The sequence below is a fragment of the Hoplias malabaricus genome, chromosome 16 (assembly GCF_029633855.1).
Source record: "Hoplias malabaricus isolate fHopMal1 chromosome 16, fHopMal1.hap1, whole genome shotgun sequence".
NCBI lineage: Eukaryota > Metazoa > Chordata > Actinopteri > Characiformes > Erythrinidae > Hoplias > Hoplias malabaricus.
Window position 1 is genome coordinate 27,712,888 of NC_089815.1, and position 23,749 is coordinate 27,736,636.

General features: G+C 45.0%; 1 protein-coding gene across 2 annotated transcripts; it reads right to left on the minus strand.

Annotated features, from left to right (window-relative positions):
* Positions 1–747: 747 nt before the first annotated feature.
* Positions 748–22,363, minus strand: LOC136672263 (hyccin 2). 2 transcript variants are annotated; one of them, XM_066648255.1, is made up of 13 exons: positions 22,124–22,363; positions 13,612–13,697; positions 13,031–13,088; positions 11,617–11,721; positions 10,049–10,228; positions 9,856–9,936; positions 9,011–9,126; positions 6,658–6,753; positions 5,897–6,013; positions 3,856–3,943; positions 3,446–3,596; positions 3,036–3,170; positions 748–2,587 (listed from the first exon to the last, which is right to left on the minus strand). In XM_066648255.1, the coding sequence occupies exons 3-13, from the start codon at positions 13,079–13,081 to the stop codon at positions 1,998–2,000; spliced, it is 1,710 nt and encodes a 569-aa protein (XP_066504352.1). In that variant the 5' UTR covers positions 13,082–13,088; positions 13,612–13,697; positions 22,124–22,363; the 3' UTR covers positions 748–1,997. The 2 variants fall into 2 exon arrangements, with proteins under 2 accessions (XP_066504352.1, XP_066504351.1); XM_066648254.1 differs by lacking the exon at positions 3,036–3,170.
* Between the last annotated feature and the right edge of the window lie 1,386 nt (positions 22,364–23,749).

A 23,749-nucleotide genomic window follows, 5' to 3' on the forward strand; every position in this document is an offset into this window, starting at 1 on the left:
TGTGTTCTCCCTGTGTCAGCGTGGGGTTCCTCCGGGTGACTGTCTGTGAGGAGGGTGGTGTGTTCTCCCTGTGTCAGCGTGGGGTTCCTCCGGGTGACTGTCTGTAAGGAGTGTGGTGTGTTCTCCCTGTGTCTGCGTGGGTTTCCTCCGGGTGACTGTCTGTAAGGAGTGTGGTGTGTTCTCCCTGTGTCTGCGTGGGTTTCCTCCGGGTGACTGTCTGTAAGGAGTGTGGTGTGTTCTCCCTGTGTCTGCGTGGGTTTCCTCCGGGTGACTGTCTGTGAGGAGTGTGGTGTGTTCTCCCTGTGTCTGCGTGGGTTTCCTCTGGGTGACTGTCTGAGAGGAGTGTGGTGTGGTCTCCGTGTCTGCGTGGGTTTCCTCTGGGTGACTGTCTGAGAGGAGTGTGGTGTGGTCTCCTTGTATCTGTGTGGGATTCCTCCGGGTGCTCCGGTTTCCTCCCACAGTCCAAAAACACATGTTGATAGGTGGATTGGTGACTCCAAAGTGTCCGTAAGTGTGAGTGTGTGAGTGAATGTGTGTGTGTGTGTGTTGCCCTGTGAAGGACTGGCGCCCCCTCCAGGGTGTATTCCCGCCTTGTGCCCAATGATTCCAGGTAGGCTCTGGACCCACCGCGACCCTGAACTGGATAAGGGTTACAGATAATGAATGAATGACTATTGACTGTTATATACCAGTACATCAGGTGGTTCCTGAAATTAATCAAGAGCTAGAATTTCAGTGAACGCCACAATATATTTATTCACCATTTACCAGATAGATTTTCATCTCTGTACAAGCAATATAGAGAGATTCTGACAGCATATACTCTTTCTATCTTACAATATTCATTTACATAAATGTACACCAGATCTGGGGTATAAAAAGTTTTCCAAAGTACCACATATATATATTTCATTGCACAATGTACTGTAGCTTTTCCGTGTGTTTTTTTGAGGCTGTGCATGTTTCAGTTGACTCAGGACGGATCAGTAGCACAGGAGAAACACGTGGGCTCGGTGGGTTCTGTTAATGACAGTGAAATGGAAGAAGCTACTTCTTTACCTCCTTCAGTCTCGCAGATATAAGTCTTTGGATCATGCATTGTCAGGCCACTCAGCATTTGATTCACATGATTGTCAGTTCTCCAGTCCGTTGTTAAGATACAGCAGGATTTGTGAGGTGTTACTTCTCTGGATAGAGCTATGTTTATGGCACATTTAAAAACAGTCTCAGACCATGTGCACTTCTCAAAATGTCCACAAGGGGAAGTAATGTGCAAAACACTTATCCTCCACACAAACCACCAGTGCATAATGATGTCAGTGTCAATTATTCACATATATGTACACAAGCATGCGCCAACACACACACACACACACACACACACACACACACACACACACACACACACACACACACACACACACACACACACACACACACACACACACACACACATTCTGTCTCTGAGACACCCAAACACAGATGCTGAGTGGAAAACATGTTGTACACATTTTAGCACGCACGCAACCACGCACACACATACATACAGCACACACACATTATACTTCAGTCTTAAACAATGTCCGCAAACAAACATTAACTCACACACACAAACACAACCACACAGTAGAGCTTTAAACATGTTCTCGCAGCTGTTCCTAGCACTGTAGCTTTTCTCCTTACTTTGTTTGTCTTCATTAACGATTTCATTCACCTTTACTGGAGACACCCACAAGGTCCATGAGGCCCGTTCTCATGACAACACACTGGTAGCACTTTTTTTTTAGTGGCAATACCATCAGGATTTTAACTAACACTCTCCTAATGGGTCAAAGCTGTAGACAGCTGTGATCAAACTTAAACCAATGGATCTGTACAACACCTTCCAGAAAGATGAGACCAATAAGACAAACCAGTTTAAAGCTCTACCACCCCACCCCCAAAACACACACACACACACACACACACACACACACCATCCAGCCCTGCAACACTACCTACACCTGTGAAATAATCTGCATATTAAAACTGGATGAGCGTGACTGTTTGGACAGGGGGCTTCCCGAGGAGAAGGGGCTTCCGGGAGAGAGAAGGTCCTGGCTTCTTCCGGCTCGTCCGAGCTGCTCCTCCTGCAAGCTGATGGCGGACAGACAGTGGGCTCTGTCTGCGCTGAGGCTCCCGAGCGACAGACTGTCCGTGGGCCCGGACGAGCCATTGAGGCCAGTGCAGTCTAGAGACTTGCTGGACGACGTGCTGCCAGTTCTGGGTGGGGGCCCTGCAAAGGGGGGCATGTAATGTGGGTCAAGGAACCTCCTGGTTGTGCTGGGGCTGGGGCTACGGCTGTTCTCCACGGTGTGGAGTGCGATGGAGGGTGGGGGGGACTGGTGGCGCTGATGGAGCCTCCTCAGAGCCGCACGCGTGTCTGCCGCAGTGTTCTCTCTGTGTTTCGCTGCAGGATCCCGGGACCTTCGAGCTCCAGCTCCCCAGTCTCGCTTCATGCTGCTGGGCTGACTGCTGCTGGAGGCTCCAGAGGAGAAACCCTCGTCAGGTTCGAAGGAGTCCTCTCCGCAGCTTACACCATCGGCATCTGGTGCACAGAAAGGGAAATACAAATCAGTTTTTCACAGCCCTAGAGAACCTTGTACATAGACATACATCAGCACTGATTTATTAAGTTATTTCTACCTTCACATTTGTATCGAGTGGATTTTAAAGTTTCTCTGTGACCCATCCCTCGGATAAATTGATCCAGAAAACATTTTAATCTCAAACAATGCTGTGTCTATTGACTGGACTTGGTCGAAAGCAGTGGTGGGGAACTAAGAGTCTAAATCCCAGACAGTTTGATCATCCTGCTCTAGCACACCAACTAAATCAAACCTGGCAATCAACAAATAAGTCTGAGCAGTGAAGAACGAACTGTACTGAGTGTGGTCTACAATAATCATGACTTCCACCACTGGTCTAAAAACAAAAACACATTCACATGAACCACAGAGGGGTTTTCTACTAGTACGAGCTCCAGTCCTGCATACCCCCTCGCATACTGAGCTGGACGGTGCACTTTGGCCAGCCCTGTGGCACGGGGACGGCTGGTTTTCCAGGGGGAGAGTATCGGCGGGGGGAGATGGAAGCGTAGAAATCGGCCGTGGTTGAAAAATCAAAACGATCTGAGGTGAAGACAGTGAGCATCCTGAACATGAGGCTGACACCATGGACAACACAAAAAGCCTGAGAGCAGTCCTAACTCATACACATGGAATATGAAGAGAAGGAATATAGAGAGATGCTACAAGTAGAAAAATACGTACTGTAACTTAAACAAACTTTAAATGATTAATCCTAACACCTTCCCATCGTGTAGATTAATATTTCAGCTTTGAACTGACTGCGTTATGTGGATTTATACGTGGATTAATGTGAACATGTATTAAATAACGTTTACCCTCCCGTTTCCAGCGGAGTCTGCGGATGGTGGCGGCAGTGATGGCTGTTTGAGACACCCGTTTGGTTGTAGGCGTGACCTCGACCTCCAGCAGGTTCCGCGTGCCCTCGGGTGGCCGAGGGGGCAAAGAACGATTCATAGCATTTGCCACCTAGTGGTGAAAAATGAGAGCACAAGTTCATTTTTTAATTATCCAATAAATCCTTTTTTAATGTCATAAAATATTTATGATATTTATTACTTAGTGTGTGTTGTATGTTCAGCTTTTCTTTACAAGTGCCCAGTAAAAACAATCTGCACTTTGCTGCCATCTTGTGGTTGTTAACAAGTCATGGCATATCATTTGTCACGGCATGAATTAGAATGACGGGTCAAATTAATATTTATTGGAGACAGAAAAAAGCTGTTACCAGCAGTGGCTGGGCGTAAAGTTCTAGCTGTGCTCTGTACAAGATGTCCTCCAGGGCTTCTCTGCCGAGTTCCCACTGGCCATTGTAGCTGAATTAAAGAGACATATTAGTGTCAGCATTCTGTCTAGACACTAAACACATGCATGAGATATGCACAGGCCTGCTTTACTTTAGTCAACCTTCCTTTCTTTATCTGAGCCGTGGAGAGAGATGGTATTTATTGAGTGACCAAATTAACAGGCAGACATTTTGTATGTATGATATGAACATAAAAAACAGGCTTTTTTTTGCTGTGTAATTAAAGAGACGTCATTGAAGCAAACACCAAAAAATCTAGTAAAATACTAGCCCCGCAATCTGCAAAAATTAAAATCACAATACAGTAATAGCTACTTATAGCTGTTCCACCAGTGAAATGACACTGTGCATTTTAGGGCTGTTGGAAAAATTATTTGAGAGGTTTAAAAAGGTAAATAAATACATATCATTCCTTATAAACCTCTTTATGCTTGTACAGGTTTGTTGTGACAATTTACTTTTGTCTTTACTGCATCACACATTTTACCCACAGCCCTAGGAGTGACAGTCATTATCATGTTTGGAGTATTAATACACATTAGTTCATTAAGAATAGAGTAGTTTTGAGAGGGGAGAAACATGCGACTCTAACGGGCAAAGAAACTCATGCTGTGGTAGTAGACATTAAAGGCTAAGCAGCAGCGATATGAAAGTGTCAAACAAATAAATAGAGTGGAATTTGAGTTCCTAACTTGTGTTTATTGATAGTCAGAAAACGTGTTATTTCTTACTAATTGAAGGAATAAGGTTTAAAAGACCGTTGGTCCCCCCCCCCCCCCCCCCACGGTGTTGGGAAACTCTAATAGGCGTCTTGCCTGTGACGTAGATGGTGGACAACACTCTAGAAGCTGCACTTAATTTAATGCAAAATGATGAAAAGGTGTGTTGTTTTTGGCTGCAATCATTCAATGTACAGTGGGACATCTGTGCGCAAATGGCCCAAAGATCCCAAAATATCCAGAAAATGGACTACATTTGTCCACTTTAAACGGGCACTTTGGAAAGGACCATCCGCTCACTCCGTTATCTGTAGCTCATTTCACTGGCGCTTTTCCAACAATATGGGCATGTAAGGACACCAACGAAAGGTGTTCAAGAGCCTCTGTAACATGGAGGTAAACAGGGTAAGGACACTCACTTCGCCTGTTTTAGTTGGTGTTAGTTAACGTTAGCTTGACTCGCTAAACTCGGTGGCTCAGATTATACTCGGCTACGTAGCTGCATTACGGAGGTTTATAGTGTCGGATGAATTCGAGTTCGACTTCGATCACATTTACAAGAATAACGGTACATCTACATTTGAGTTTAGCTTATTGCTAGGCTATTGTCATGAAGAATGTTGGTTATTTAGCTAGATACTGTCATAACAGTGTTTTACCGCGGCGTTGTTCAGCTGTTGTCCACCAGTGACGTCACGGTTGCGTTCAAGAATTTCCGTAGCGAGCTCGGGTTTTTCCGTCAATTTAATAAAATTGTCAGTTTTAAAGCAAATTAAGCTGCTATTTTCATTTTAATTCATACTTATATCTGTCAGTAACTACAATAATGTGTAGGTCCATTAAGTGGTGCTTAGCCTTTAAGTTTGCACTTCCACTGTGATGAACAAACCTGTATGAAATCTACTTGGAGGAAGACACTGTAAAACAGACGGACAACAAACCAACAATATTTGATCTGAAATTTAGCTTGATGCCCTAGTGTTGAGGGCATATGCCCAAACTGCTGAAAGAGCAGCAGGGCTGGCTGAGAGAGCTGAACTCTTTCCAGATGGCTGAACCAGGCTCCAGTTTGCAGTTAAACTAAACAAATTATCACAAAGAAGTGGAGCACATTCAAGAGGGCACGGAGCCCAGTGAGAGCACAGCCCATAGATGGGTGTCTAGAGGAAGTGGGTTGAATGGAGCTGGGGGGACAGAGCTAACGGCTCTTTCTGCAGCAGAGGAACGGGGGTTGATGAACTCACATGGCGTGATAAACTGCTGTTAGCATTTGCACCATGAACTCCGGGTCCAGACGCACACGGTTACAGGGCTCCCTCCATAACTTCTGCTGCTGCCTCGGGTAACCGCACACACACAATCTGAGCAGCACAAACAGAGGTAGGGCTGATGAATGTAAAACAGAAACAGAAAGTACAGACTCTCCTCACTGAGAATCATTAAACACGTGCTTATTCGTGGAATCATTAAGGCCCTCCTATGTATGCATTTATGTGGAAATACCGCAGCCAAACTGAGCCTTAGCTCTTTGTGTCAAGTCAATATCCCATTAATTTACTCCCTGCCTTTCTCTCTGCTTCTAGTGGGAAAATAAGCACAGTTGCAGATGCTAAATTCCCTTATATATAAGTGGCAAAATCTTTGCATACACCCTACACCATCCTGTACACTGTAAATCATCTCTAGATTACTTATAACATCTAATACAACATAAATAATATGTACATATTTGTCAGACTGAATAGAAACAAAGGGTGTAAACACCACATGTAGAAAATGAACAAGACACAAGTTAAAAAATGTTAAAAAATTAGTGCTTTATAGAGAATGAGGATCTGCAAAATGGTGGGCGGCTGCAACAGGAATGGAAAGCAGTGTATACAAGAGAAAAAGTATCAGCTGAAGAAGTAATAGTAAAATAAACAGAGAAATGCACAATGAACAAAAGTGAAATCAAGGAAAAAAATAATAATTTAAGGATTAGGACGAATGAGAGGAGAGTTACCGTGAGCTCATTCTGCAGACAGACTGGTGGGAGGACGCCGGCATGTACACCACTGCAGAGTTGTAGCAGAGCATGAGGAAAGACAGCACCTCAAACCTAATCAACACACAGTTTACAGAAGTCTGTTTATTTGTCCTTTCATCCTGCAATTATGCTACAACCACTTTGATCATAAGCACATTACATGCGCATAATTTACACACATTCTACTCCACAATCGTAGCATTAAAGATATTAAAGCCTTACCAGACGTATCGAATAATTATCAGTCGCTTTAATAAAGACTAGAAGTCAATTCACGCTGGACATTAGTTTTCAGCCAACACCAGCTCTGAAGGGGGTTGAAGCTCTTAAAGCTGAGGCTGTCACAGTGAGCTCTGCACAACTACATTACCCCAAGTTAAGTGTTTATTCTTCAAAGCTGGCCTTTATGATAAGAAAGCACTATTCAAACAGTGCTTTATACAAAGAACTGTGTGCTAGGGCATCAAAGAGTGGCACACAAAGACCTGCCCATGTAAAGAGGTTTGGAGTTTTAACAATAAGATACAAAGCCTCTGGCACTAACATGACCGCAAATTTTATCAAGGTAAACCCCAAGAATCGTCTCATTAGCAGAGAACGAGGCTACTGAAAGAACAGAGGGCATGTCGGTCAGTCGTATACAGTGTAATATGATAATGATTAGACACAAGGAACCAGAAAAGGGGCACGACTTTATCATCAAAACAATTCAGCCTACACATTAATTAGGAGCAGCAAAAAGGTAAAGTTCCTCCAGTGGCCTAGTTACAGTCTGACCCAAATTCAGCTGAAAATGTCTGGCATGGCCTAAAGATCAGCACTGACCAGCGACACACAAGACAAATCATGACTAGATTGTAAAGAGAAAGTCAAATATAGCCCAGTGAACAGACTGTTTGTGCAGTGGATCCTCTGCAAACATGATTTCCAGGGAATTCATTGTTAAACAAGTTTAGTTTGCTACTGTTGCGCACACACACCTAGTGCTGAACCCGTGGGTAAACATTTCACACTTTAACACACAGGGATCAGAATTGCTTCTCATAAATCCCAGTTTATTAAATATTGTGACTGTCTGTGAGGAGTGTGGTGTGTTCTCCCCGTGTCTGCGTGGGTTTCCTCCGGGTGACTGTCTGTGAGGAGTGTGGTGTGTTCTCCCCGTGTCTGCGTGGGTTTCCTCCGGGTGACTGTCTGTGAGGAGTGTGGTGTGTTCTCCCCGTGTCTGCGTGGGTTTCCTCCGGGTGACTGTCTGTGAGGAGTGTGGTGTGTTCTCCCCGTGTCTGCGTGGGTTTCCTCCGGGTGACTGTCTGTGAGGAGTGTGGTGTGTTCTCCCCGTGTCTGCGTGGGTTTCCTCCGGGTGACTGTCTGTGAGGAGTGTGGTGTGTTCTCCCCGTGTCTGCGTGGGTTTCCTCCGGGTGACTGTCTGTGAGGAGTGTGGTGTGTTCTCCCCGTGTCTGCGTGGGTTTCCTCCGGGTGACTGTCTGTGAGGAGTGTGGTGTGTTCTCCCCGTGTCTGCGTGGGTTTCCTCCGGGTGACTGTCTGTGAGGAGTGTGGTGTGTTCTCCCCGTGTCTGCGTGGGTTTCCCCCGGGTGACTGTCTGTGAGGAGTGTGGTGTGTTCTCCCCGTGTCTGCGTGGGTTTCCTCCGGGTGACTGTCTGTGAGGAGTGTGGTGTGTTCTCCCCGTGTCTGCGTGGGTTTCCTCCGGGTGACTGTCTGTGAGGAGTGTGGTGTGTTCTCCCTGTGTCTGCAGGGGTTTCCTCCGGGTGACTGTCTGTGAGGAGTGTGGTGTGTTCTCCCTGTGTCTGCGTGGGTTTCCTCCGGGTGACTGTCTGTGAGGAGTGTGGTGTGTTCTCGCTGTGTCTGCGTGGGTTTCCTCCGGGTGCTCCGGTTTCCCCCCACGGTCCAAAAACACAGGTCTGTAGGTGGATTGGTGACTCAAAAGTGTCCATAGGTGTGAGTATGTGAGTGAATGTGTGTGTGTTGCCCTGTGAAGGATTGGCGACCACCGTGACCCTGAATTGGAAAAGCGCTTACAGATAATGATTGAATGAATGAAAAAAAGGATGAACTCAGTTTTTACCAAAGCTTGATAAATTGTTTGTATTGTATATTTTGAACTACTGTATGCATTTGTCTTTCAATCACATTTTGTAATTTCAGTGTATTATTAAATATGTTTTTCAAGAGGATCCATTTCAGGAGATGCACATAAGAAATTTGACATTATTAGCAACGTGTTCCACCATCAGAGCTGAGACAAACAAACTGAACACAATCAAAACAACAGTAGAGTAAAAAGACCCCACAGCCGCACCCCTCAATGTGGTACCTGTTCTGAGACGTGAAGGTTTCCCTCTGAGGCAACAGGCCGCTGTACACCACTCTGATCAGGTCATGCTGGCTTAGAGCTCCCTCTGTCAGAGCCATGGAGCCTAGACTGGAAGGCTACAACACAAACACACAGCTTCCTGTACACACCGAACTAATTCACTGATTGTTAGTGACGAGAAAAGTCAGCGCAATTCATAAATCCTTTTATCTACCCTCAATGAAACTACCGAACTTTCCCTTCCCAGCTCTCAGCTGCTGTGGCAATTAACCTCAGCAGGGCACTACCAACCGACAGTGAAATTCTGCCCAGACGATTAGACCAGGATTCATGTCTCGCTCTTTCGTATTTGTACCTAGAATGCCCATTGTTGTTATTAACCCAGCTGCCCTCATAATGATTCAGGGAATGATTGCTTGTGGAGAGAAAATGTGCATTGAGAAAATTGCTCACTATTAGTCAGACTGAATGCACCAGACTGAAACAAGCAAAACAAACGACGATCAGAGTACTTCAGAGGTTTCAGAATGATTGCATAAGGACATGGCGGTAATGCTTTGTGTGTTTAATTCCTTCACGTGTGCCAAGCAGTTCTGTTTCATCATGGCTATATGTTTATTTACAAAGCCAGTGCAATCCAGAGAAATAAAACGTAGGCTGACATTAGTTCAGCAGATCTAAAGGACTTTATCTTAGATTTCTACTCCATGTCAAATGAAACCAAATCTGCCTTTACATGGATTACGAAAATCCATATCCTCCCATGGTCTATTCTAAGCTTTTGCTGATCCGAAGCTTGCTGCATGTTACGGTGGATATTTGTAGATGTTCGTGTGACCGTTTACCTCATGATATATGGAAGGCTTGGAGAGAGAGGGGATGGTGAAAGACAGCAGCTTGCTGTTACCCTTGCTGTCCACAATCTCCTGCAGATAAAACACAGAGGGGGCAGAAGGCTCGTCAGAACGAGAGCAAAAACGTTGACTTTGCCCTTGGGTCTCCATGACACTGGCAGACCCCATGTGTCTCATGGCTCACCAGGTTATAGATGCCCAGCAGCAGGGCCTCCACACAGCCATTGCGATGGCGCTCCCTGCTGGCAGTGTGGCGCAGATACACCCATATTAGCTCAGGCAAGAACTGCAGTGTGAAGCGACGGAGACCCACCTCTGTGCTCCTGTAAAGCTCGAACAGCTGGTGACACACTGGAGCCAAGAGCTGCGGAGAAATACACACAGATGAAAAAAAAATGCTACTATTCCTCTCCTAGGTTGTTGTTTGATGAGGATTCGACTCGAAACAAAATAAGACATTCAAGAAAGATTTTCTCTTTGAATAATGTCACGCTCTAGATTTATTTCTAAAGGCTGGATTAATGTTTAATTTAGATATTTGGATTTTAAAAAGATTTTAAAGATTTTAAGCATATTAGCTTTTCTAATGATACTTGTTTTCACAGTGGCATCCTTGCATTTAAATACCGTGCCATGATTTCATAACAAACAAGTGCCGGAACTCTATTTACCACCAGAGGGCACTATAAAACAATCTGCATGAGGAAAAACAACTGCATGAAATACAAATCAATAACGATGGAAGGACATGTGAATACCTCTTTACATTCCTGTAGGATTCACCACAAATGATTTGATTTGTTTAGATCTATAGTATCTGGGTATTATTTTAAATATATAAATCCATGAAAAATCTAATAATATTCTTAAAAATTGACTGAAATATCCATAGGGCGGCACGGTGGCACAGCAGGTAGGTGTCGCAGTCACACAGCTCCAGGGACATGGAGGTTGTGGGTTCGATTCCCGCTCTGGGTGACTGTCTGAGGAGGGTGGTGCGTTCTCCCTGTGAATGTGTGTGTTTCCTCCGGGTGACTGTCTGTGAGGAGTGTGGTGCGTTCTCCCTGTGTCTGCGTGGGTTTCCTCCGGGTGCTCCAGTTTCCTCCCACAGTCCAAAAACACTTGTTGGTAGTGGATTGGCGACTCAAGTGTCCGTAGGTGTGAGTGAATGTGTGTGTGTGAGTGTGTGTGTTGCCCTGTGAAGGACTGACGCCCCCTCCAGGGTGTATTCCCGCCTTCCGCCCAATGATTGCAGGTAGGCTCTGGACCCACCGTGACCCTGAATCGGATAAGCGCTTATAGATAGTGGATGGATGCAATATCCATCTCAATTGAGAACCATTACATTTTAGAACAAAACTGGAAACTTCACAGTAGAAAGACCTTGGTGTATATTAAATAAAAGTAAAGAATTTGGTTTGGCTTATATGACACATTTTAATAATATTTGACATGTACGCAACATTACATGGTAAGAGTCAGGGCTGTCTTTAAAAAGCAAGCTATTTGAACAACACAGACAGAAGATGGAAGAACAAAAAGCAACCAGCGACTTAGTCAACAAAAACCTCTTCCCAAAGACAAAGGTGAACAGGAGCCCTGTAAAACAAACCCAACAGAAAGGAGTTCACGCCGTTACAGAACAGTGAATAAGTGCTTCCAGCCCGAGTCCTCTCACAAACGCAGTCTGGGTGTACGTCAGTAAGTCAGACAAAACAAATACACAGTGAAGTTGAGTAGCTGAAGGTCTACCTCACTGCTGGGCTGCTCCTGAATAACAGCGTACAGAGCAGGCACGAGGCCTTTCTTCAGCCGCAGACGGCATGTGTAACCAGGGATCAGATCATCAGGTAACGTCTATGGGAGGAAGAAAAAAAAGAGAGAACTGCCTCAGGATAATACTCAAATACGTCCAAACATTTCCTGTCAAATGAAGAGCTTTAAAATGTAAACAGTCCCTCCTTTTTGCAGTAAGAGCTTATACTCTTCTGGGAAGGTTGTACCCTAGATACTGGAACTTGCTGTGATGATCTTATGGCATTCAGCCATGAGACCATTATAAGGTTAAGCACTAATGCTGGACAATTAGTTTTGGTTTAAAAAAAACACTACAGCTCATCACAATTGGATCATACTGGATGGAGCTCCAAACAAATAACAAAAACAGTTGCACTAATCCACAGCTCAATTCTGGGGGCTTTACACCCTTCTAGCCCACACTTGGCATTAGGCACAATGACCTGAGGCTCACCTGAAGTTGCTCCAAAGTGTGCCATTTTATAAAATATGCATCTTAAAATAGACCTCTACTGATTAGTGGTGTCTACAGATTTTAAACACTGAACAAATGTTACATCTAAGCCACCTCTAAATCTGTAGAAGTTTTACATTTTAATGTAGAAGTTAACTGTGTGGTGTGTGGTGTGTTCTCCTTGTGTCTGCGTGGGTTTCCTCCGGGTGACTGTCTGTGAGGAGTGTGGTGTGTTCTCCCTGTGTCTGCGTGGGTTTCCTCCGGGTGACTGTGAGGAGTGCGGTGTGTTCTCTCTGTGTCTGCGTGGGTTTCCTCCGGGTGACTGTCTGTGAGGAGTTAGGTGTGTTCTCTGTGTCTGCGTGGGTTTCCTCCGGGTGACTGTCTGTGAGGAGTGTGGTGTGTTCTCCCTGTGTCTGTGTGGGTTGCCTCCGGGTGACTGTCTGTGAGGAGTGTGGTGTGTTCTCCCTGTGTCTGCGTGGGTTTCCTCCGGGTGACTGTCTGTGAGGAGTGTGGTGTGTTCTCCCTGTGTCTGCGTGGGTTTCCTCCGGGTGACTGCCTGTGAGGAGTGTGGTGTGTTCTCCCTGTGTCTGCGTGGGTTTCCTCCGGGTGCTCCGGTTTCCTCCCACAGTCCAAAAACACACGTTGGTAGGTGGATTGGCGACTCAAAAGTGTCCGTAGGTGAGAGTGTGTGAGTGAATGTGTGAGTGTGTTGCCCTGTGAAGGACTGGAGCCCCCTCCAGGGTGTGTTCCCGTCTGTGGACCCACCGCGACCCTGAACTGGGTGTAAGCGGTTACAGACAATGAATGAATGAATGTAGAAGTTAACATAGGCATTAAATGCATTTAAACATCAGCCAGCTCTGGAAGTGATTGAGCATGTGTCTATCGTCCCCAAATCAATGAAGAAATTCTTACCTTGAATTCTGAGAGCCATTCCTCCACCACACCACGCTCTGGACAGAGCATGGTCCACCTTAAACAAAGAAATTGAAGCATAAAAATATGCTTGTGCTGGGAGTTGGAAGTGAGAGTACAGTGAGATGTGAAAGAGAAACAGATAAAGAAAGTAGGAAGCAATAATACGGTTCTAATAATAATACAGGGTTTTTTTTTTTTAGCAAAATAGGTTCCTCATTTACAGTACAACTGTACACAAAATGGGACAAATAACAACTGTGCAAGACACGTTAAACCACCAAAACCATCGCTGTCAGTTTAGCAGGCGTATATTTTGAGAGAAACAAGAAAAATCAAGGCCCACTCTCACTGCAGCTCTGAAAACATCCACCCAACTCATCACTATGGGTCTAAAAGAAAGTGGAAGTGAAGTCAAACCTGGTGGAGACTTTAAAGACTCAATAATCATGTTATTTTTTTAGTAGCCGATGACTCTGAAGGTGTTTCCATGGTCCCGAGATTTCTCAGTTAACTTACAATAAGAACTCAGTCGAGTCTGAAAGGGGAAACATCCCAAAGAACCCCCTCACTGCTCTCACCTCACTCACTCAGGCTTCAGTGGTGATGGAGAAGGAGGATCTGAGTCTGATTCTTCATCTTGTCTGTTGATCTTCTGATCCTGAGCCTGAGGAGAAATGAAAAGAGAAGTGTGGCTCAGAGAGGGATCTGCACCTGTACTGGCAGAATCACACTTACTGTGGGAGTGTATAACACTGATTGAGGTTGAAATAATATTCTGAAAATGTGCACATTGCTCCAAAGTGTGCTCCAGATAAAGAGCCCTGTCCTAATTAAAATATATCACGCAGTGGTTTGAGACAAAAGAACATATGCTTCACATATTGAATAAAACCTGACTTCTGTCAGTGTCTCCAGTCCCACAGGAAGTGCAGCAAGCTTCAGTGACCCACACACAGAGAATATAAGCACAAACATGTCTACTAGGCCACTACATTACTGGAAGGACTCAAAGCATCAGGTTCATCGTGTGGTCTTGCAATATTAATTATGCAACATTAATGCAAGGTTTTAAAGATGCTCATCACCACCACACCTTCTCTACTCTCCTGTATGAGCAAGAAGATACAAAGTATAGGGGAGAAATGCTTTAATAAATGTATAATACATTTATGTTTTGATGCATCTGTAAGCGCTTATCCAGTTCAGGTTCGCAGTGGGTCCAGAGCCTACCTGGAATAATTGGGTGCAAGGTGGGCATACACCCTGGAGGGGGCGCCAGTCCTTCACAGGGCAACACACATACACACACACTCACACCTACGGACGCTTTTGAGTCCCCATTCCACCTACCAATGTGTGTTTTTGGACTGTGGGAGGAAACCGGAGCACACGGAGGAAACCCACGCAGACACAGGGAGAACACACCACACTCCTCACAGACAGTCACCCGGAGGAAACCCACGCAGACACAGGGAGAACACACCACGCTCCTCACAGACAGTCACCCGGAGGAAACCCACGCAGACACAGGGAGAACACACCACGCTCCTCACAGACAGTCACCCGGAGGAAACCCACGCAGACACAGGGAGAACACACCACGCTCCTCACAGACAGTCATCCGGAGGAAACCCACGCGGACACAGGGAGAACACACCACACTCCTCACAGGCAGTCACCCGGAGGAAACCCACGCAGACACAGGGAGAACACACCACACTCCTCACAGACAGTCACCCGGAGGAAACCCACGCAGACACAGGGAGAACACACCACGCTCCTCACAGACAGTTACCCGGAGGAAACCCACGCAGACACAGGGAGAACACACCACGCTCCTCAGAGACAGTCACCCGGAGGAAACCCACGGGGACACAGGGAGAACACACCACGCTCCTCAGAGACAGTCACCCGGAGGAAACCCACGCGGACACAGGGAGAACACACCACGCTTCTCACAGACAGTCACCCGGAGGAAACCCACGCGGACACAGAGAGAACACACCACGCTCCTCACAGACAGTCACCCGGAGCAGGAATCGAACCCACAACCTCCAGGCCCCTGTAGCTGTGTGACACTACCTGCTGCGCCACTGTGCCGCCCTGAAGCACTATGTACGAAGCCAAAATTCGACATTCATAGTCACTTATGCCACTTCTTTCAAAGATGAAATTATCTGACCTCATTTAGTGAGTGTCAGGGATGTTTTTTTAGGGCCCTTATACTACTTAAACAGTGAGCAGTGAAAGTCAGCTTCTCTGTGACTGTTGCTGACCACATTTACACCCTTTATGGTCAGAGATTAGCCATCTTCAAATAACCACTTCCATGATAACTATAAACAAACACCGCAAACTATAAAGTCACCACAAAGCACACGTCTATTAAAGGAACCTATGAAAATGACAGAGTCAGCATCCCTCAGCAATCTCCTCGGTCACCAGACTGTAACTTACTGAAGCACTTTGGGATGAGGAAATACAAAACACTGGCAGTATGAATAAGCAACTGGCAAATCAGCCGCAAATATGTGACAAAATCGGGTCAACGTGCACCCGAAATTTTAAGCAATGATTCCAGCACATTCTTGAAGCACAGACTGTTGCACAGCTAGTTAAGTGTTTATCACAGTAATGACAACATGTTAATCTGCTCACCTCTCTCTGCACATTTCAGTTAACCGCCCTATTAGACACATGTATAATATAATCCTTCACTCTGCCACAATCCCACAGCAACACACTTCACCCCTGTTCCTCACCTTCCTCAGCAGTGCAGGGTACATGTGTGATGTGGAGAATAATGGTCATTGCTTTTGCACACAACTGACTGACCATCAGAAGACATTGAGGAAAAAAAGGCTTTGGAAATTGGTAACAATCCCTTTGAAGCTTTGAATGAGAATTAAACATGAAAGTCAAGCTGTTTTAGATTGTTAACATGTTCATATGTTGTTTACGCCTGGAAAAAGCAGTCAACACCATGGCTGAGCCTTTCTGCTTTGAAGCTCCAGCTAGGCTTGACATAGTGAAAGAATTTCCCGTGCAGTAATTTATCAGGGCTCTACCCTGCGATATGCAATATTACCATTCCAACATTACTTAATTTATCCTGATTCTGGTGCTATACTCCTAATTGTCGGCTGGAACCGGCCTGAACTATTGTTTTTGAGGCTGCTCCATGACTTGGTGCTGGTGGAGGCAGTTGGGCGTCGATAGCTGGATGACAGGTAGCTAGATGAGATCTCAAACTTGATGTATTTCCTTTTCCCAGTGACCTTTCTGGCACAGACTTTGCATATTGCCTCATCTGAATCTTCTGGCTCTCCCTTTTCATTTTGTTGAAATCCAAAATGCTTCCAAACTGGCAAAGTTGAATTTGGTTTTGCGACTAGGTTTGCAATTTTTGCAATTTATTAATGAAGAGCAGCAGCAGTCACAGTCACAAAGCTCCAGGGACCTGGAGGTTGTGGGTTCGAGTCCTGCTCCGGGTGACTGTCTGTGAGGAGTGTGGTGTGTTCTCCCTGTGTCTGCGTGGGTTTCCTCCGGGTGACTGTCTGTGAGGAGTGTGGTGTGTTCTCCCTGTGTCTGCGTGGGTTTCCTCCGGGTGACTGTCTGTGAGGAGTGTGGTGTGTTCTCCCTGTGTCTGCGTGGGTTTCCTCCGGGTGACTGTCTGTGAGGAGTGTGGTGTGTTCTCCCTGTGTCTGCGTGGGCTTCCTCCGGGTGACTGTCTGTGAGGAGTGTGGTGTGTTCTCCCTGTGTCTGCGTGGGTTTCCTCCGGGTGAGTGTCTGTGAGGAGTGTGGTGTGTTCTCTCTGTGTCTGTGTGGGTTTCCTCCGGGTGAGTGTCTGTGAGGAGTGTGGTGTGTTCTCCCTGTGTCTGCGTGGGTTTCCTCCAGGTGCTCTGTTTTCCACGCACAGTCCAAAAACACACGTTGGTAGGTGGATTGGTGACTCAAAAGTGTCCGTAGGTGTGAGTGTGTGAGTGAATGTGTGAGTGTGTGTATTGCCCTGTGAAGGACTGGTGCCCCCTCCAGGGTGTGTTCCCGCCTTGCACCCAGTGATTCCAGGTAGGCTCTGGACCCACCGCGACCCTGAACTGGATAAGGGTTACAGACAATGAACGAATGAATTAAAAAAAAATAATGGACTTAACATTCATTACACATGCACTAAGGTGTAAAACCATACAGACCTTGCAAATAAAGGGAAAACCCATATACATTTCAGTTGTGACAGATGCTTGTTATCTCTGGTGGTTGGGTGGTATATAGTGCGGTATTACAATATAGCGGTTATAGCGACAGCCCTAACGCCAGAGTTCCAAACACAGTCTCAAACAGGTGGATTCTGACAAGCAGGGTTTCTTACATCATAAACCTATGGGACCAATCCTATCAAACTATGAATCAAGGCTTTGGAGCTCCATTCGAAAGGCAGAGGGGAGGGTGGAGACAGAGACAGACAATACAGGCATATTCATGCATACAGGATGAAGGAGGAAGTGTAGGGTTACATCTAAACCACATTTGTTTAAGTAAGTTTTAGAGGTTTATTAGATAACCGAAGGGGACTTAAAATATGGATGAGTGAAACCCCAGGATAAAACAGCAGATTCTCACTGAACGTAACTTTTGATGAACTGGACTTATATCTACCTCATATATGTTAATCACCAGGGCAAACTGTGTAAAATATATATCTGTGTAACGTTTTAAAATGCTATTATTTTCTTCTTTGCTGTTCTAACAAACCATACGTTGGTTTAAATAGAAATAGAACTCCAAACATAGAAGCTGTGGCCAGGAAATGACATACTTTTCATCTTTACACACAGCCCCACTTTTGTAAAGCACATCAGCACTATTTCAAAATAGCATTCATATTAAACACTAAGTGCACCACACACACTTACTGCACTGAACCAGTTCCATACAACTTCACTGCAAGAGGCCAGCTACTAACACTGACAAGCCGATGAGCTTTTCTCATTCAAATAAATTCCAAATTTCAATCAAACACAAGCAGGTTTGTCTTTAACAGACATTCATCCAAGGCCTAGTCTTTAGGTACATTGTTTTTTTTTATATATAACACATCAGGCCGCACTAGCACTGTTTTAAAAATATACCAGTCCACATAATAATGTAAAAACATGCGGTTTATTACTGTCAAGAGCATGCCAAACCAACAGGGGGCGATATAATGTTATATAAAGACATACTGGCCAGTCAGAAGCCTTATAAAACCAGGCTATTTAGGTGGAGCCTCCCATGCACATAATCACTTTATGTAAACACAGAAGACAATGGCGCACACTCCTGACACTACAATCTTAATAAATGTCTGTTACAAAACTAAATATGTAAATATCTTCACCATGGACAGAGTATTTGCAAAATGGCCCAATTGCAGCGACCTAAAACACTGTTTACGTGTGGACGAAAGGCACCCTAACGCATAGCAGACGAGTCCTGATTGTCCACCATCTTCTTAACAACAACGAGGGTGTGGGAGCAAATGGAAGTTGAGGGTGAAGTACATAACAGACTAGCCACTTTACATTTATACCCACACACACTCTAGATCTGATCACATTCCAATCACAAACGTGATGATCCAGTGATCAGGAGACTGCGAAGGCCACGTTAAACATTTTACCCTCATCAAAACATTCAATGAGCCCACAGAAATGCTACAGAGAGTCATAAGCTGATGGGTGACGACGACTTACTAATGATTTGCAGTGACCCTTCCTGCTGAGGTGACATGAGGGCCCAAACTGAGCAGCGAAACGGCCTCCACAGCCTCAGAACCACTGAACCCCATCCCACAGCGATCAAGAATTCAGGCCTTGCATGGGCAAGAGGAAATGAGGGACTGATTCAGTCACATCTCTGTACACCAGCTCTTGTAATTTTAAATCTCTAATGTGCATTTATCTTTGTTTATAGAGGAGTTTATGCCCTGCAGCTCCACTACACATTCCCTTTATAAGTGTTCTTACTGACACCGAAAACAGCATGCTTCATTAGTCAATTGGGGAACAGCATGTTTTTACACTAATGCCGGAAGCTCACTAATTTCTTATTTACAAACTGTTATTGAGACCTTTCTCATTATTATAAGTAAGAGGTTAGTAGAATCAGATTATTTCTGATAAATCCAAATGTAAATTGAATGCTGACCACAGATTTAACTGTTATTATTTCAGCCAGCCTTGTTGTGTGTTTACAGTCACACTCCTAATACTGAATACACTGGTATGACTTCAGATTAGCCAAATCTCCACTGCCCTGAACATGTGCCCACTATTTGACGAGACTCTCCAATCCAATTTAAAGCAGCCCGAACCTTAGTCATATACTAATATAGGTCTTGGTCGGTGAAGGTTATTTCCAAGCCAACACTAAAGGGGTTACATGAGAGTTTAACGAACTTACACTCCATGTCTTGACATGACTAGTCAACCTTGTGACTCTTATATCCAACACTGTCCACCTGCGTGGCTACCAAACCTACACATACATGAGCACATTCTACAATTTATCCAGTTGAGACTGCACTGGATAAAAGTGGAAAATGCCGTTTCAGTCGTGTAGAGACATACTCCATAGAAGATTACATATGGGTAAGATGCTTGAGTACTTCCAGCACACACTGTACTGCAGCATTAATCCTTCAACTGCAGGCAAAACAGGAGGGTTAAAAAACAACCAGAAGCAACATGATCAAACAAAGTATTCCCCTGGTGTTTGGTTCCAGCAGGCCGAAGATCCTTGCTCTCTAACCCCTGCCACAGAATAAGAAGCTTACAAGCTTCTGTGCCAGATAATTAAGTGTATACAGTCCCTTAAATGGGGACTTAGAGCAAGGCCTAAAATAGACATTGCTAAAAAGAGCTTAGCGATAAGACACAGATGAAAGAAAGTGAATGGTGGTAGGGGTTTTTCCAAAGGAAGATCAAAAGTAGAGCGTTGACGTGAAACAACGTACACGGAGCTGAACACAGGTCAGCGTTTCAACCAGAGGCAATGTCACTCTGTCAGCAGTGCATGCTTACACCGGGCCTGGCACATGGTTCTGCTGACACGAGCTCGCACAAATCACTCCATGTCGTCTTTCTATCTCAAGTGATGCTCCTGTGCGCATGCAATCTTGATGTATCCTAACACACCGTGCAGCACAGTTCAATGACAATGGCTCAACAGTTCACAGCACAATTCGGAGCAACCAGGCGTCATAAGAACAGAGGGACCCGTGCATACGAGCATGCAGCACGTTTGCAATCTGTTGCATTGTGTTTTGGGTCCTTTTCCCCCCTCACAACGAGGTGCTTTTAATCACTCACAATCCTGTCAAGTTAGCCAGCTGGTGTGCAGTCTCCCCTAATCTGGCCCTGGGTATTAGCCGGTCTCTTTACTGCACAATGTTAGTCCTTGGTGAGGGCACTGATCCAGCTACTTATAGAGATAAGCAGCTCCTGATGTAGTTTACCGCCATCCGACAACCTAGTGGACAAATAGAGCAGAACTGATTCAACACTGACTAGTTTTATATCAGTGGAGTATGACGGAACATTATGTTCAGAAACAAGAAACACAGGATTACATCCCGTCCTTGATAGCAGGGTCACTCCTTAGTGCTCAATGATATCATGCCCTGCTTCAAACCAGCTCTTTCAGTGCTCGATATGTGGAGCACATTAAAAGTCCTAGAAGAAGGGTCAGATATCGTGGCGTTAGTTTGAACTTTGCATGTCACTGCCTCACAGCCTACGTGACCTCATGTTTTATTGTGTAGTCATTTAGGTATTTATACTTTCTCCTTACCACTGGTGCCTCATTAGCTGGAAAAAGTGGGAGTGGTCTCGGATGAGGGAGGGCTTTCGGGTTGATGCGTATTCTCCCTTGAACCAGGACGGGACGTTTTCAACAACGACAAACAAGACAGGGGCAATACTTCACAAACAGTTCAAACTTAAGCCTGACTGCTCTCATACTGCCATTGTTCTGTAGCATGTAATAGGACACTTTTGGTCCAATCAGAGGCAGGCAAACATTTAGCTGTGTACATGACCATGACCACGACCAAATGACCGTATGGCACTTCACATTCAGCGCTCACCGATCAGAGTCAGATCTTCTTGGTCTTTATTTTTTAAGAAAGCAAGCCTGGACCTTAATTTATAGAAAATAGTTGCAGTTATCATCGCAAACGCAACATCGGTCTGAAAACTTAGTTAGCTACTAGCCCCACAAATCAATCCACTCGGTGCTACACCAATCTACAGAGTAGGCTCTGCTCTAGTGTGGTCCCCTGAGCTTCAATAATGAACGGGAAAAGGAAGGTTCTTCCAATTTTGTATTATTATTAATATTATTATGCACAATTTAGTCAGAGTTTAGAGTCGTCTAGAGTGGTTTAGAGTGATTTCTGCTTTGTAGAAAAACAAATACAGCCAATTTTCTTACCATCCAAAGCGGTGGACAAGGTTTATTTTCATATACAAGGTTCTATACTACCTCTAGTCTCATATTTGTGCCATTAATGTATAAAAAACAGGAAATATACGTATATATTTCAAGTTATCAGGTCTAAGACCAAGCATAAAACTACACAGCTTTCTGTGACTGGCGTCTGGTTACCATCACAGAAACTAGGAGTGTAATTATTTCTCATTATGTCCCACTCTGCACGACTTTGTTTACAATCTCAATGACTGAACTGTGAGGGAGTTTGTGTGGAAACGTCCCTTAACGCGTCTGTGAGAGTAATTTAAGCCCTATATTATCGAGGGAAGGAAGGTTTCCCGTTGGACACAGGAGGAGCAGGGAAACGCTGACCTTTCCTCAGCCCTTTGGGTTCAGGTTTCAGCGTTACGTTACGCAGAGGTGAGCTAATCCGCACACGACAGACAGGTCGCCACGTTACCCTCTCTCCCTTCTCCTTCTTCGTGACTGGGGCTTAAAAAGCGAAGCCGCTATAGTCTATCTACTCAAGGTCCTGCGGTGATGGTAACCGCTTCCACATGCCCTTCAGCTGCATACGTGGCCCTGTCTTCGGCTGAAGTGAGCTGTAACATTACGTACCGGTGCGGTGGCTGCTGTAGATGATGCAGAGATGAGGAAGGCTCATATGAAGAGGACAGACTCGAGCTCCTCCTTCACTCTAAAAACAAACAGCCCACACGACGTGTGTCCAGCGGCGGAAGAACACCATTCCAGCCACTGCAACTCCTCAAAGGCCCCTAATATGAGAGTGTACGGCCTCTGTGACCGTTAAGACGAAAGAATGAATCCTCTAATGTTTGCATCTCTCTCTCTCTCTCTCTCTCTCTGCAGGCTGACGCGGGTCCTGCCCTCTGATTGGCTGCCGGAGACACGGAGCGAGCGCCTCTATTGGTCAGGTGAGCAGGTGACTCGTTACTGCAGCCACGAGATCCGTTTGATTCACTTCTGTGAACCCGATTCACTCCAAATGAATCGTGAAGCCTTCTCGACGTTTCAGTGACTCACAGGTCAACTCACCAGACTCACATTCTCTTCAGACACACAACCACAGACAGGACTGCCTCACGTCCTGGAAGACTTGGGAATTCTGGAAATTTGTAGCAAGATTTTAAGGCATGGGAAAAGAGGAATGAGTGTGCTTTATGTAACAATATGTTTCATCTTTTATAATTACTGGTAAAGCATATTGTAACCAACCATATAATGAACAGATTTCCTTGTATTGTACTGACATTTAATCTTCATAATTACACAGCAGCTGCTTTTTTTCCAGGCAAATAATACTTAGATTGTTAGACACAGATGTACAACATTAATTAAATACATCAGCAGCTGTCCTTGTTAGAACCATCACAAATAGTGTCCTGGGAAAGGACCCTAAAGAGACATATCCATTTCTGCAAAGAAAAAAATGTCATTAACTTAAAGCCATGCTGACTTTTTAACTTGGACTTGTGAATCGATTCCAGCCTTTACAGAAAAGAACCGATTCAGTAGAATAATTCAATCACGAGTCGCACATTGCTACACGTGAGTGATTTGCATGTCCGCGAACACAGTGTGGTGTCCCATTTTCCTGACCAAATAAGTTAACATTTAACTGAGCTTTGAGATTTGATGAAGACCAGAAGGGGGTTTATTTCTGCTGTCGAACACACACACACACACACAGCAGGACACACTGAACTCACACGGACAGCAACAGACTAGTCATGACTTGAGGAAGTCAAAGTACAATTACAAATATGGGAATCAAAAATATAAAGTCAGATTCTATAATTATTACACACTGTTCACCCTTTTAGGCGTGGAGGTGGAGACGCTTAGCTCCTGATCAGAAAAGCTGTGTGTGAATGCTAATGAACTAGATTTTCATTTATTAGTTCATTTAGAATTAGTTAATATTAGTAAGAGTGACCAGATCTGAGATAGTGAAAAAGAGGACACGTCTCCGGTGGGTTGGACGACTACTGACGTGCAGACTGACCAATTAAATGTTTACAGAGAAGGTTATCGACCAATAACGGTAGCGCTACAGTCAGACCGTCCAATCCGAAGATTTTAGGCTCCTTCACCACGCCCCCTTCTCGCTCAAGCGAACCAATCAGAGTAGGGGAGGGCGGGACTAGTTTGTGAACGAAACTTCTCGAAGTTCTATGTAAGCTCTAGAAAAACAAAATGCCGGACGTTTGTGAAATTCCGCCC

Bases quoted from the DNA above. Each gene is read 5' to 3' on its own strand.
- LOC136672263 (XM_066648255.1), bottom strand. From the start codon at position 13,081: ATGCTCTGTCCAGAGCGTGGTGTGGTGGAGGAATGGCTCTCAGAATTC. The intron at 6,754-9,010 runs GTACCACATTGA...TGTGTTGATTAG, and splicing joins ACCTTCACGTCTCAGAACAG to GTTTGAGGTGCTGTCTTTCC. The intron at 6,014-6,657 runs GTAACTCTCCTC...TGTGCTGCTCAG, and splicing joins GTCTGCAGAATGAGCTCACG to ATTGTGTGTGTGCGGTTACC.